The following is a 16,626-nucleotide window of genomic DNA, read 5'->3' as shown; positions in this document are numbered from 1 at the left end:
ACCCATCCCCGTCCTGGACAGGGACACCCGTAGTTGCAGTCTGCCCAGTTAAGAGGAGAGGATCGACCTTTCAAAGGCTGAATAGGATGTTGAGTAATTCCCTATGAAGCCCGATAGGAATGGTCGGGAGATGACCAAGGGTGAAGTTCGGCCTTTATGATCATTTTGCAAATGTAGACTAAAACCTAAACTCGGCACTTTCTCACATTCTGCAAGAAATTGAAGCTAGAACAAGTTTGTTCATAAACCCCGAATTTCATCACGACACTCTCATCAAGCAAAATCGCCATTCCAAGCCGAAGAGCCTCTAAGGCCAAAAGCCAGTCGAAATCGGCCTAAAAGGTTGAAATACGAGAAGGTTCCCAAAACCGGCTAGTGAGCCGAAAATGTCAAAAGGGGGGGTATTTTAACTAAAGATCGCATTATTCCCCATATTGGCCGAAAACCAAAAATCGCGCCATTTCATCTATAAGTGCCGAGTTTACTCTAAGGGCAAGCAAGGAGGAGTCAATCGAAATCGGCCTACATGGCCATAAAAGACGAAATCGCGAATTCTTTCTCCTTTGGCCGAAAACTCAGAACTCACAAATCGGCCCAAAAGGTCGAAATGTGAGGTAAACCCGCAAAATCCTCTAAGCACCTGAAAATAATAAGAGGTTTGCAAGTTCGCACAATGGGCATTTAGCCCGAATAACACTCAAAGTCTCAAAATCGGCCTTATGGCCCGAAATGCGAGTTTCAACTTTGCAAAATAACCGTCCAAGCCGAAAATCGTGAAATTTGTAAAGAAGAAGACAAAGGCAGAAATCATTCAAAATCACACCAAAGTCGTCTTTTATGCCGAAAATGCTTCTGGGGTTCAAGTTCGCAATATGGTCATTGAGCCGAAAATGACTTAGGGTTTTCCAAATTCGCAAAATGACGATGTAGCCTAAAAATGGGAAGTAAAAACTAAAGTTGCTTGATATCACCCCGTAAGCCGAAAAGATTAAAAGCCTCCAAAATGCCCAAAAGGCTTCATATCCCGAAAATGGAAAAGGGAAATTGCTAATTCCCTCTCATTTACCCGAAAATTTCAAAATGCCTCCCTCTCAAAGCCATGAAAATACTCGACTTTCCTCAATAAGACTGAAAAATAGAACAAAGTTAAAATTGCGATATAAGCTAATAGGCCAAAAACTTCAAGGATTCCAAATTCGCGCATTTTAGCTTATTTGAGCGAAAATGACCAAAAAACCAAAACTCGTAAAATAACCTCTAGGGCTGAAAAACACAAAGGCCATTTGACCCGAAAGAAGAATGAAGAGAAAATCAGCTAATATGCCAAAAAATAACAAAGGGAGACATTTTGAAGTGACTTAAACTCTCAATATCTTCATCTAAGCCGAAAATCAAATTCTCAAGGCAGATCTCACATTTTGGCCAAAGGGCCCGAAATTGAATAAGGACGTTTTAGCTGGAATTTGAAATCTCACAAAGGTGTCTAATGCCCAAAATTCATTGTGAGAGAGTCTACCACTGAGACCAAAGACCGAAGAACACTCTGAATGCAGCAATCATGCATTCTCAAGAAAAATATAAAGCTGGATTTAATTCTAGGAATTCAGTTTTAAGAATTGAAACTGTTTTATTGTAAAACTACCTGTGGGCCCCATTCAAGATATTTTTAAACAAAGGGGAAACAGGTCAGTTGTGGACAATTATGCCCAACTACCGGATAGACTCAAATTGAATCCAGACAATTGCAGGTAGTTGAGATAGTGGTTGGATAGATGACTGAGAGTTTAATGGGCATGGGTTAAGGCTGCTAGCTTCTGGATGGTAGGTTGCAGCCCTTGGATGCAATCAATCGTGCCCTTTGATTCAAAATTGTAAATTCTATAAAAGGCAGAGGCCTTTCTTTTGTAAAGGGTTAGACTCTAGTTCGAATTTTGTAGTTAGATTTTAGAAGTTAGAACAGGTTAGATTTTAGGAATAGCATAGAGATGTTGCAGAAATTGTTGTACTGGCAGCTGAAGCAAATATATGAACATTGAAATATGGTGTTTGTTGTCTTTGTTTTAGTCTGTTTGCATGTTTTCTTTCAGCTGGTTAATTTTAGAGTGCAGGGATTTTAATGGTGAAGTGTAGAGAGGTATTTGATGCATTTCTAGTTCATAGCATTGGGGGTCTGCTGATTGTAGGTCATCGTGCATGGTTAGTTTGAACCTAAACCGTGCTTAGTTCAACTGCAGGTGTTCGTCTTTAGGCTGCACCAGAATTGGGTGCCTAAAACGAGTGTCTCCGGTCTAAAAATCCTTCATCCCTTGGAGCTTGCACCGTCCTTGTCTAGTTGTGAGGGTGTCTTTGGCAAAACAAGAACTAGTTTTTCGAAATCTGTCTACCCACTACATCAACTATTATCATCCTCGTCCTTAGGCTTCCTGAACCCTTCTCTTTTCGCTTTTATTTCGCAGTCCGAAAATCGCAACAAACCAACTTGTTGCAAAACGTAAGACCCCTTGTGCTCCCAACAAAACACATCGACCATTAAGTTATCCTGCAGTCAAGACCTGACAATCGAAACGTTGAGGTCGTCCCCATTGATCAATTGAAACAGCATTAGGGATTTCCTTATCTCAAGAGAGGATAGGATACTTAGCATTCTATTCTGCGTTGGTCAGATGGAGTCGTAGCAATGCGATTTTAGCCACGTCAACACAACCCACTGGAAGCACCAACTACTGAAACTGATTTTGTGAGCACCAACCCATTGGAAGCAACAACTCCCAAATCTGAATTTGTGAGCAGCTACCCACTGGAAGCACCAACTCCCACTTCTGAATTTGTGAGCACCAACCCACTGGAAGCACCAACTCCCACTTCAGAATTCGTGAGCACCAGCCCACTTCACATAAATCTGATTTTCCACCTTTACAATGTTGCTGTACTAACTGATGATGGATATTATTTTCTTCCACAAACTCTTTCTTCAACCTGCTGATATGGTGACAATGAATCTGCCACAAATCTGATGACAATCTCCTCATAGAATTTTACCTCATGATGCTGCTCCAAAGTATGATTATCTCTGTCATAAAGTGTTCAAAAGTCCTCATATATATCTCTCCTATATATATTCTTTTATTTCCTCACATTCACATAACGCTGAAAACTCTTTATTTTTGGTATTGTAATCTTAGCATAACTTCACTCAATATTTTCAGTCTGATATAATTTCAGACCTATTATCCTCCTCTACGTTCAGAATTATAATATCAGCATGATATATTCAATACAATTATTTTTCTTCTTCATAAGTTTATTGCAGCATTATATATTCCTTACACCGTCTGAAATATATTTTCTGAGTCACTGCACTTTTACAGCATTATTATATTCTTCTATGACTTTCAGAATTATTTTATTCTTTTGTTTTTACTCTCACTTCATTATACACTATTTATTCCTAGCTGGAATTTATGTATTGATTAAATCACTACTTCACACGTATTCTTTCCACCCTCTATATGTCTTGCACACACACGGTAACTCATACAATATATTCTTTTATTTTATTCCTTTTGCTCCACACATATTCACAGCACTATACACTCCATCCGTCTCTTGTTCCACTCGTGACTTTTATTCTTTAGTCACAAAAGAATAAGGATTAAGGCTAAGAATTTTGTCAATCTGTGCATCTCTTATTTTTTATTATGGATGTAGAGATCTCTGGTTACTCACTCTTATGCAATCACTTTTCCAAAAAAAAAAAACATTTTCTGTATGTAGGTGTTTCTGAACTTTATCAACTGAACTGTACCCAAAATGTTTCCTGTATTTAATCACTATACCAAAAACGTTTTTCTGTATGTGAACATTTTTCCAATACTGCTCATTGTCTAAATTTCTGCCATTGTAATCAGACTGGGACTGTGAACTTGTTCCAGACTGTGAACTTATATACTCAGGAATGTATATCTTAATCAATACTCAAGAAATATATTTTCAGAAATATATACTGAATCTATAGTCAGAAATATAGATATCTGAGTCTTGCTGATATCAAGGCTGCAACCAAATACTCTGTCATGCGGGCTATGTATATGTATATATATATCTGGGTCTTCTTTATGCTGCTGTATATAAACATATATATATTCTGTAGCCATTTGTTGTTGTAGTCATGTCTTGCTGTGTATGTACAGTATTATATATCAGAATATACAGTATATATTCTCAGTCACTATGCTCTGATCACTGTATACCTACATCTTGTATATGGAGTTCATCTTCAATACTGATCACTAATCTGATCATGGAGATGCCTTCTGGATGTCTTCTTCATATAAATCACAGCTATCTAATTGTATAAATCAGAGCTATCCAATTCGTAAATCATCACCTTTGACAGTACTAATTATCTTCTTACGTCTATGACATCAAAGACATCTAATTCCTTTGACATCAATGACAACATTTCCATCACAATCAGCCATACACTTCACTCTTTGGCAATCACACAAGGGTTGTCTATGTAAAGTTGTAAACACTTATGCAAGTGTTTACTTTAGTTTGTATACCAATATCTGGCACCATAGTTGAACTACTCGCGACTCGGCTCGACTCGCCAAGCCCCTGAGAAAAAAACTCGGCGAAAACTCGGAAAAACTCAGCGAAAAACTCAGCAACATAAAAACACGCTTAATTTTAATAAAAAATGCATTTTTTTGCAAAATTTAATGAGAAGATGCATCCAATGAGTCAATAAATGATAACACAAAAGAAACAAGCTGATTCTAGATATATTTAAATGCAAAGTGTCTACAAAATCGCATCCTCATGAGAAATGCTGATGGCTGGAAGCAAAATAGTAAATAGTTTTTGTAAAACCAAAAGTAAATACAACTTCCTCTTCCCAGCTCTAGCTAAAACTAGTTTCAAACTTTCATCATATTTGAAATTTCATCATTCATACTCATAGTTTCAAACTTTCAACTCTAAAATGTATAATACCAGGATTTCTTCAATGCTAATTATGTTGTCATATGGAGCCTAATCAGACTCGGAGGTTAAATTTTCCCAACTTCCATCAGCGCAGTTTCCCCCTATATTTTTCGACGCGGGTTTGGGGGCAGCGCCCCTAAGTTGGGGTCAAGGGGCATCGTCGAAAGATCCTGAAATTTGACTAAGTCTGGAAAATTGAAGAATCCTCCAAAAACTAGATTTTGCATTATAACTCCTGGAGGTCTGAAACCACTCTCAAACATCCTGACAGTATATATGGAATATAACTTAAAGTATCACTTATACTTAAATGTTATATTCCATATATGAATCCTGACAGACAGACCAAAAAACTAGGAGATTACTTGAGGTCATAGTGGGCTCTCGGTGTGGCCCTTCCAAGTGAGTTTCCCCCTTCTCAGCCCAAAACCACATCGAAAAACAAAAAATGCATGTATTTTTTGCCGTTTTCAGCTGTTATGCTAACTCAGCGAGTTTTTCTTTAAAACTCGCCGAGTTTTTGGCAAAAACTCGCCAAAAACTCGACGAGTTTTCCTGGCAAGTAGAAGTCATTACTACACCCCAGGGTCAAAAACTCGGCGAGTTTTCCTGGCAAGTAGAAGTCATTACTACACCCCAGGGTCAAAAACTCGGCGAGTTTTTGAAACTCGCCGAGTTTTCGGCGAGTAGTCCATCTATGTGTGGCACTGAGGTCACAACCCATGGATTTCACAATAGCATTGTGGACTACTCAAGCTCCAAAACGCACACAACCAAAATCACACCACAGAAAGTCACAATGCATTCTTCAAATCAAAACATAAAAAAATGATAGTAAATTATTTTTGAGTGATACATGAGTGCTCAATCCCTGAGCTACTCTTCCTTCAAAGGAATCTAGCATATACTAGCATAATACTCAATACATTATCCATTGTACTGAATGTTGGTGACCGATGCTTCATAAAGAGGCTTACTTTCTTCAAGAACCAAGGGGCACCATTGCAATCTATATGAAATAAGGTTAATTCTTCCCATGGTCAATTAAGTGTTGGCCAGAGGGTGTATAACCATTTCTTCTAAGCTATTCCTTTTGCTAATCGGTACACTTTGTGTCTCTCCACATATCCCTTGGCAAATTTTCTCATTCAACGCCAAAAATATCTTTGTTCAACTAATGGTTACATTTTTTCATGTCCAAAATGACCACTCAATATGCCACTGCAATATGTTAATCAAATTCTCCTCAAGTGATCCTCTGGGAATGCACAACTGTTGTTTCTCAAAAAAATACCCTTCAATGAAATTATCCAATGTGAGGTTATATCACCTATCTACAGTTCTTCGCAAGCTTTCCAAGCTTCTATGAAACCTTCGATCTTTTTACAGCTCCTTCAAGCTATTTAAGCCAACCATCACTGATAAAAAGTAGTCAATAATGCCCACTTTTTATTCAAAGCATCTAATACCTTATTAGAGATTCCAGATATGTGCTTGATGACAAATGAATTGCTCTGCAAGTGGTATTACCCATTTGATATACCTTTGATTCAATTTTTTCTAATCTTTATAAACTTCAATACTTTATGATTTGTGAACAAAACAAATTTCTTAGACAGCAAATAACACCTACAATTATTTAATACTTAAATTAAGCATAAAACCTCTAATTCTATTCTAGATGTCTTTGTTTGGCTCCGCTCAACTTCTCAGTCAAGCATGTGAGTGGTCTTTCTTTTTGGGTCAACATTGGCCCAAGTGTTGTTCTACTTGAATCAAAATTTACTTGAAATACAAGGCTGACATAGGCCTTATTTAAACCTTCTTCAAAAGAAAAAAACTTTTCTCATTTGTTGTTCATATGAATAGCCCCTTCTTCATAAATTCAGTCTATGTTTTCTATGTTAACTTAAAAATCCATGAATGACTTGCCTTTATACTGCTCATTGCAGTACATCACTCTACTTTATCCTTCATCTTCCATGCATCATATTGAATCCTTCCTAGAAATTCCCAAACCTTAGATACAACAGGTGCTTTAGTGTCTATGCAATAGGTGCTCCTAAGTAGTTATCATAGTTTGTGGGTGTAGGAGTTATAATGGTGGGTTGTGGTGGTGCAAAAGACCCACACATACAAGGGTAGGTGTCAGACCATAGGTTAAGAAAGGTTTTCAATTGCACAAATGTAATACATTTGAAAGTGATTAAGCCAATTTTAGGCCAAGATAGGTTACGTTAATGGATAGTTACAAATCCATGCCTCCATTTTAAAATATTTTTGGATGTAATTGAATATGGTTGTGTAGGAGTTGGAGGTGCATGAGAGCATATTTGAGAAATAGCCACAACTTCACCTAAGAAACCACAATGACTAACCAAATGATTAACGTTGGAGAGGAACAACTTCGGATTCTAAAGCACATCATGAATAGATATCTAAGAAATGAACCGAACATCAGATCCAAAATTAACTAGCGTGTGAGTAAACAACACAAACGTTTGTCTCACAAATGAAGGCTCCCACTTAGGAGACCTAAACTAAGAAAAACGATTGATTGACTTAAAGCAAACTAAGCTAAAATAGTCTAAAAACTAATCTACTTGAGCCATCGAAGAATCTTGAGTCAAATGACCCAAGGCAAACAAACAACCTGGATCAACAAAACCTCTAAACTAAAGCATGCAGAAAGAAAACCTACTCTAAGCAATATACAAGACTCCTAGACTTGACACGACTCAAAAAAGCGGCATTTATACATGACTTTACAGATTTTCTCAAGTTATGCAACATGAGCATGGCAACAGCGATGGTTCGGAGATGGGCAAACTCATCCTTGAACTCGGAAAGGGAAGCTCTCACAATGCAACTCTCATACTCAAGCAAATATTCGCTCAAGATGATCAATTGGGGCAATTCATCGGGTCCATGATTTATCCAAATGCAAGTTGTTTTCCCATAACTCCCATAATCAAAATCATAATAACTTTCAAGTCCAGGATCAAGGAAAGAGACAACCTAGTGTTGTTTATGCTCAAATAGAAATGTTTGCTCGAATGAAAGTGCCTACTTGCCATCTACCAGTGCATCACAAGAGGAGAGATCGCCAACTGGTTTAGGAGGTTGCCACTAGTGATGAATCATTCCACTTGCATCTTTAATATGCAAATTCTCATTTGATTCTTCTTCTTGTAGCATGGATGATTGTTCACCAAGGACAATTTCCTCTTGAATGGGTAGTGAATGCTCATTTCCTTGTTTTAGGAATGGTGAAGCACAGAATGATAGATCCTCCAAGTCACTCATGTTCTCTGATACGTTTTCTTTCTCTATCTCTTGGTGATCTTCATAAGTATCCATGGTTTGTTAAATTTCAAGTCTTAGTGTCTCTGCACATTGATCTTGACTTGCTAGCCTCTTGGCGATTTGAACGTCTTCTATTGTTTCCTCAACTTCCTTGGATACAATGTAGGCAAAGCTATCACTAACTGTGACATGATCATTAAGTTGAATCATGTTGTGAACTGACCACTCTTCTAATAATGCTTCAGGAGGTTGGAGTTGATGATGAATCATGCCACTTGCAGTGACTTGCTTATCATCTTGGAACAATGTTGGCAATGATTCCTCTTGTTCTTCTTCTATGAGGTCTTTCAAAGCCCCCTCAAATTGTACGATGGTGGTGATATCTTTTAGCACCCCCTTAAATTGTTCTTCATATTTGGGTTCACTTGTGATAACTTGTAATTCTTCATACATCGCTATATGATTGTCCTCTTCTCAAAAGATGCCTGAACTCTCTTGCACTTCATTCTCAAGGACCTCCTTTTGTAGCGCAAGCGAAAATTCTTCAAGGAACTCTTCCTTTTCGAACTAACATCTTGATCGTTGCCTGTCACTACATTTGTTTCAATCGGCTCAATTACACTATCTCCTTGTGATTCCTCCTCTTGGGATGAAGTTGTAGCATACTCCTCTTTAGATGCAAGGTATGGCAAGCTATCTATTGCAATACATTGATCATTAGGTAAGTTTGTGTCATCTACTTGCAACTGGCTCCCTTTACTGTCGGATGATGTAGCAATGTCTTGTTCATGTGTTCTTCTAAATTCAGCTGAAAGGTATTCACTCCAAGATTTGTTCATGATACACTCTTCCTTGGATAAGATCAGCAATCCAATTTGAAATCTGACTTGATTAATAGCCATTTCACAAAATGAGCAAGTAAACTCAAAGTGGGCTGCATTGTGAATTCTACACCATGTTGGTACATCTCTTGACACTCTCTTTCATCCTAATGATGGATCATAGAGTGTGATCCGAAACGTTGAGGCAAAAAAGATACACACAATCAAATCCAGACACAGCTTATTGATTCAATTATGGATTGTGGAAATTTGATCAAAATAAGCAATATTTTTTATAAGCGCAGTTTACCTTTGATAGCAAGCAGACTTTTGATCGTCCCTAAGAATCTTGAAAGAGGATCATTACACATTGGGACACTGAAATTGTCACCTTCTACTTCTGTTTTGGGAACATCCCAAAAGAAGATCTTTCCTTATACTGTTGATTCCATCCTTGACAAGAATGTCAAGCAATGCATTTCATCATGTTTATTTTCTATGGATTCTACACTACCCTAACGATGCAAATTCTGACAAACGGTGTGGATGAAGCTACGCATTCAATCTCCACTAAAGTTGAAGGATATCAACATCTTGCTCATCTTGGTGATGTCACTGCTTCGTTGAGAAATCTTTTCTTTTGGATTTTCCGGTTTTTTTATTTTTTGGTATTATTGAATTTTTTCATTTTAGCTTTGAAAGCTTGATTGGTTCCAGCTATGTGAAATATTTCTTTCTTTTCCAAGTCCGATTAGCGGTCCAGCATTCTTTTTTTTTCACTGAATTCACCTATTCAAGAATTTGCTTTCATGTATTCACTGGCAGGCCCTCCCTCTAGTGCCAATTCTGCTGAACACGAATGAGGGTGAAAAAATGCCTTAAGATTACTCCTCACATATATGAATTGGAATGATCTGGAGTTCAGCAGTTCACGTTTGTGCCCTCCTTCTAGCACCAATTCTATTGATGGTGTTTTTACGCCCTATGCAACACAAAATAAAATACTAAGTATTCTATCCTCTCTTGAACAAAGACTCCCAAATGCTAAGCTGCATGATCAAGTGGGACGACTCCAAGGTTCTCAAATGTCAGGTCTTGATGTGCTCTTGGATAGACTCAATTGTGTATGATGTGATATTGCTGAAATCACAAGGTGGACTTATGTTGAATGCTTGAATGCTTTGAACATCGCTGGAACGTGGGAATTAACTTGATTTGAAAAAAAAAAGGAAATAAGGATAAGGGTTTAGGAGGCTATTCTAACTCTAAGAATGTAAGAGCAAAGGACAATCTTTGATGAAATTCAACAAAGTCTTGCTTTGACATGGTATGAACTATGAACATCTCCACAAGGCTAGTGCAATCTTCTAAGGATAGCTTTATGATTTTCAAATCATCACCACAAGCATGGACACAACCAAGTTGATGCATATCAATGAAGAAGCGATAATTGAAGTTAAGCTTTGGCTAAAACGAATCCAATTGACTACGCAAGGCACTTTACCATCGGCAAGGTGTTAGTAGTATGGATATATGAATTTCACCATTGATCATACACAAAGTTCTTCCATTCATCTAAACAACATTAAAATCAAATGAGAAGTAGAGACCATGCTGATTGGACCTTGTCCTTGCCTTGGACGGGCCCTGTCCTTGCCTTGGACGGACCTTGACCTTGTCCAAGGACAGGCTAATATCTAAAGTCACTCATTTGCATGGTCCAAGGACGAGTTTAATCTCTTAAGTCATTGTCTTCCTTGATCAAGGAACGCCTTGATATCTTAAGTCGCGTATTTGGTTGATGTAAGGACGGGCTGATGTGTTTAAGTCGCTGATTTGAGAGAGGTAGAACGCTTTGTTTGCTTAAGTCGCACATTTGCCCAAGGTAAGGACATCTTCCCATCCTTAAGTCGCTGATTTCATTAAGGTACGGACATCATTTGGTTTCTTAATTCGCTGAATTAGGGTAAGGACGGATTAGATCCTTAAGTCACACATTTGGCCTAGGGAGGGACGGATGCATATGTGTTGATGTGTTTTTTATGCACAAGCGAACACAAAATAAAATACCAAGGTATCTTATCCTCTCTTGAACAAAGTTTTTTCAAATGCTGAAGATTTCACCTAAGAATAATTTGAGAAGACTCCAAGGTTCTTGTATGTAGGGTCTCTACGTGTGGATAAGCTCTATTGGTGTGATGCGATTATGCTGGAATCACAAGGGGACTTACGTTTGTATGCCTGAATGCTTGATTTGCTGGAGCTCAAGTCCTATCTACTAGCTAGAAGATAAAGAAACATCAAAAGATACAGGGCTCAGAAAGTCTACTCTAAGATCTAGAATGCGAGAAGATGGATGAATGACTAGTTGGAGTCCTACTGGGTTGGGTCTCACCATCAGGCTGAACAAATCAACACCAACTCAGTGCGATCTTCTAAGGGATTCTTCGAATATGTTCAAATCGTACACCATCAGACACTGATCACCATTCAAGATAATGCATGAACAATAGACGTGTAACGACTCAAGATTAAGCTCATTCTATGTTAGTTGACCACGCAGGGCGCTCTTACAGTCAGCAAGAGGCTAGTGGTTTGAACTAAGCGGATTCCACGCGATTGCAATCAGTAACTTCCTTCATTCAATCTAATTATCTATCATCTAAAATGAAGATTCAACAAGAGACCATGCATATTACAAAGAAACGACACATTTCACCATATCTTCAATGAAAATGGAGTTCATTTACAATTTAGGCAACAATTGCTTGCCTTTTCTTCCTACTTTACTCTAATTTCTATTCTATTCACTATTGATCATTAGCTATTCTAACCTCTTTGAACTAACTATTAACTATTCACCCTTACGAATGAAGGGCCAAAGCTTTATATAGGGAGCTCTTTACAATTTGATGGCTCTGATTAATTTAGAATGAATGGCTAGGATTACAAGATGGAAACCCTAATTAGGGTTTGTTACAACAAACTCCCCTAGCCAATGAGAAAATTACATTTGATGAGTGTGGGCCAATAGATGTCAGGGGCAGGTGCCTCGAAGTTTGTGTCATCACTGGTGAGTCAAGTACATTGAATCTGGACATGCTGAGGTGGAGCTATCTGACTGGAGGAATAGTGACTGGGATGCCACCTTGTCTGGTACTTGCTTGTATCTCTTTTGATACTCAGTTTGGTGATGCTGAGAAGCTAACTCTGATTAACTCTTCTGAAACTATCTGCTTCTTCAACGTACCCTTGCACTGACCTCGATGATCCTCCTTCGTCCTTGATGTACTCGATGAATGATGTACCTCCTTGACTCCCATGTGTTTGATGAAGCCTCCTTTCCAGTCAAGTCACTCCTCTGGTAGCTCATATCGCTTTGAGGTTTTATAAGATCTTTCTTTAGATATCTTGTGGTTTCTCCATGTGGTAGAATGAAGTTCTTGAGGATAGTTTGCAACTCCTTGAACAATTGAAGTCTTCCAACACTTTAGAAGCACCTTGAGTCCTCCATGCATTTGAAGTGTCCTTAATGATGATGAAACTCAACGAGGTCGCCCTTGTCCTGGCCTGATCTTCCTTCTAGCCCGGTCATGTTGATCTGCAAAACAAACAAAAGATGATTAAGAACACGACATATTCATTCTAACATGGCATTTCTTACCCTAAATCATCAATAAGAAGATATTTGAATCAATTTTCCTTGAAGCTAGGAGGAAAAGACACACTTTTAAAAGAAATTCGCTTCTGTACCTTCTAGAGGGTCAGGAGCGAATTTGACATTTGTGGATAAATTCATCAAGTTTACTCATTTCTACTAGCTCAAACCATGATTAAAGGTCCTTGAGGCTTGGATGAAATCATTCTTCCTTATGCAAAATTCTTGAACCAAGGATTCTACCCAAACTGGAGGCGAGATGTAGATTTTGAAAGAATTCGCTCCTGTACCTTTGGAAGGGTCAGGAGTGAATTTGATCCTCTAGGCTCAATTCATACTCCTTTCCACTTAGTCTTGTCTTAGACCTGACCTTTCAATCCCTCTCTCCTGAAGACATCATTGATTTGACCCCCAAAAAGGCCTAAAAGAAGGATTTTGCTTTGGACCTTGGCCAAGGACAGGACCTATAAGGAATTTTGCTCTGGACCCTTTGGAAGGGTCAGGAGCGAAATTTGTGATTTAGCTTAAATTCTATCAATTCATTGCCTCAAATCACTTTTCAAGGGCAAGTACATATCAATTCTTTCCCAACCATGCCTTAGAAATCAAGATCTTGGTCTCAACAAGGAGCAAATAGAGGTTATAGGAAATTTCACTTTGGGCCCTTTGGAAGGGTCAGGAGCGAATTTGCTCTTTTTGCACAAATTCCTCACTTTCCCTCAATTCACTTGGTTTAGCTCATTTACAAAGGCATGTATAAGTCCATTTTTCATTCACTCAAGGCATGGAATCAAGGATTTTAACCCATGCTAGAAGCAGAAGAGGTTTTTAGAGAAATTCGCTTTGGACCCTTTGGAAGGGTCAGGAGCAAAATTCATGTTTTAGGTTCAATTCCCTCATCCCATCTCATTCCAACTTGTTCACAAGGCAAAAAGAAAAGGTCATTCCTCACTCAATCAAGATGTAGGAGCAAGCTTTGAGGTTTAGACTAGGAGCAAAAGAGGTTTCTAAGGAAATTCGCTCAAATTCTTCATCACTTCCTTGACTAAATGCCCTAGGTCTTAAAGGCAAGGCCACCCTTGGATTTTCACTTAGACTCATGGCAAGGTACAAAGATCCCCCTATTCCCAATCAAGACTTAACAAGCTCCCAGGCCTAACAAAGAGGAAACCCTCAATAGAGACCCTGACATGGACCACCTACTAACCAAATTGAACTTAAGCAGACCACCCTATCTTAATGAGCCCTCTGGCAACTCTCAAATGCAAAGGCAAATAGCCAAGAACCTAAAAGACCAAGAAAACTAGCCCTAGAAAGCAAAAAAAAGCAGGGGTACCCATTTACAATGGGGCGATGTGTGAATACGTCACAACAATATGCTTATGTCGCTGATCTCAATAAGGTAAGGACAGGTCCAACTCCTTTAGTCGCTGTTCTAACTTAGGTAGGGATGGATTTGAAGCCTTAAGTCGCTGATTTCACTAAGGTAAGGACAGATCAAGACCTTAAGTCACACATTCGCCTTGTCCAAGGATTGATTGAAAGTCTTAAGTCGCTCTTTTGCCTTGAGTAGGAACTAGTCAAATTCCTTGCCTTGAGTAGGAACTAGTCAAATTCCTTAAGTCGCTGATCTGACTTAGGCAGGGACATCTTGAAGGCTTAAGTCACTGATTTGCAAGGGGTAAGGACATCTTCACATCCTTAAGTAGCTGATTTGACTTAGGTAGGGACATCTTGAAATGCTTAAGTTGCTGATCTGACTTAGGCAGGGACGGCTCAAAAAAAACCTTAAGGTGCACCTTTGCAAGGACAAGGGACAGGCTGAGATGTAATCGTTCCTGGCCAAGGAAAGTTGGCCTTTAAAAACTCTTAAGGAGATTAAATCAAAATGAACACAAAAGCCTCTTGTTTGCTGATTTCCTTGGTCATGGGACAGGTTGTTCAAAAGATGCATCCAAGAAAAGGGTGGAGTAATGAAATGCCCTAAATCATCCTTTCAAATCAAACTAAAGGTAATCGGTCAAAGGAAAATACCCCGTCCAAACAAGATCTGCACTTGATTCATGTCAAAGAGATGCAAATAGCCAACTCTCAAGTCTCTAGATGAGCTATCCACTCAAACTCAATCATTCAAAAGGATCAATCCTAACAAACCAAACCTTACAAAACCTAAGACCGAAAGCAAAAGAGGGGGTCCACATTTGCAATGGGGCGATGTGTGAAAACGTCACAACAGGAAGGTATGCTGGTACGGCGGTACCTATGGTGGAATTAGTGCCAGTTTCTAGAAATGGGGTTTATAGTGGGTCATATGAGAGATGAATAACTACTACACAAATTGCAGGGATGGCTTAATGGGGTGTTCCTCAACTTCCTTAGTGCACCTGCTCTGCCGTAATTAGCATTGCTAAGCATGATTTTAGCAAGTTGTTTAGTACTGTTGCTAGTAGTTGCAGGGCTGGGGTCCCTTGTATAGAAATCCAATAGATTATCTAGAAACTAAATAGTGCTTAGGCTGCATCTAGTCTTTCAGTTTCAATATACTCATTAAGGATGATGCATGTTGTTTCAAATCATTTCCATTAATATAAAATGCTTTTAACATTTCTTTACAACATGATATTAGCTTGACATTGCTCACGAGAATGCAATTGTATGGAGTTCAACATATAGAGAGAGGAGGGCCATTATTTACTGGAATAAACATAGCAAGTAAAGCTCTATATGGGATATGTGCATGATTTTTCCATATGAGAAAAATCAACTTATCACAGTGAACTCACATTATGTATAAACATTGAGTCTATCAGCTTTACAGACATTACTTTGTAAATTAAATTGCTCTATTTTTTCCATACACTGAGTACAAGTATGTTAACATACCATTTCAGATGAACATTCCTTAAGCAGTGTGCAAATCTCATTTGCCGCAACATCCCACTGAGTGCTATCCTGTAATTGTATAAGGAGTCCATGTAATAACTTCCCTATGTTTCGTGTCTTCACATGATCTGTCAGAGCACTGCCCATTTCTTTCTCATCAGTGATTATCCATATGTTTACTGAGCAAAAGCATTATGAAAAAAAAAAGAGAAAAGGAAACTCACTAATGTTATTCAGCTTTTGTGGGTTTCACAATTATGCAAGCACATATATGACTCCTTTAATGAGTTTTAAGACAAAATGCATAGTTATAGCATGTACAAGCACAAAACATATAAGAGAAAAACATAAACATGATAGAAGGATGTAATACATTTAAGGTGTTAAAAATTGATGTGTACAAAAAATTCATATATTTTTAGACTGATCAGCTGTGTTATGGCAATTAACATTTTTTTTTTTTTAAATAAAAAGATTAAAAGTACCATAACTAAATTTAGGACATACGAACTTTGCAGACTGCAGAACACAAGATTTCAGAATCTGCAATAATAGAAGTAACCCCAGAACACAAGGGTTCAGAATCTACAATAATAGAACTATAGGCATACTTCATGGGTATGTAATGAATTTTGCATAGGTATTAGCATCAAGTAACTTTAGCACATTCTGCTATGGAACAAACTAAATCAAATATTATGATTTTACTATGAAAGGGTATCACAAGATGACATAGGCTTTGGTGATAACCCTATGATTCTATTTATATGAGTAAGTATGAAGCGATGATATCCATCATTGGCAGCCTATAGCTGTTAATTTTCCTTTACTGTCTATTCATTGTTCTTACTTACTGCTCTAAATCTGTTAAAATGCTGAAATATCTCATAAGCTGTTAAGAACACAATTCAGACCCAATTCATGTTATCAAAAGTTAATATGTAAACAAGAATGAAAGTTATTATAATG

The 16,626-nt window shown here is 38.1% G+C and overlaps 1 protein-coding gene across 2 annotated transcripts in view; it reads right to left on the bottom strand.

Annotated features, from left to right (window-relative positions):
• The window catches only part of LOC131071419 (uncharacterized), a 202,522-nt gene that overhangs the window by 163,326 nt on the left and 22,570 nt on the right, over positions 1 to 16,626 (bottom strand). For both annotated transcript variants that reach the window (XR_009112512.2, XM_058007237.2), the window contains exon 2: positions 15,658 to 15,796. Coding sequence is in view for 1 of the 2 variants with exons in the window: in XM_058007237.2 (XP_057863220.2) it covers positions 15,658 to 15,796 (139 nt within the window). In the remaining variant the exon portion in view is untranslated. The remainder of the gene's footprint in view (positions 1 to 15,657; positions 15,797 to 16,626) is intronic.

The sequence above is a fragment of the Cryptomeria japonica genome, chromosome 6 (genome assembly GCF_030272615.1).
Source record: "Cryptomeria japonica chromosome 6, Sugi_1.0, whole genome shotgun sequence".
Taxonomy (NCBI): Eukaryota; Viridiplantae; Streptophyta; class Pinopsida; order Cupressales; family Cupressaceae; genus Cryptomeria; species Cryptomeria japonica.
This window is presented reverse-complemented; position numbering and strand designations above follow the sequence as displayed.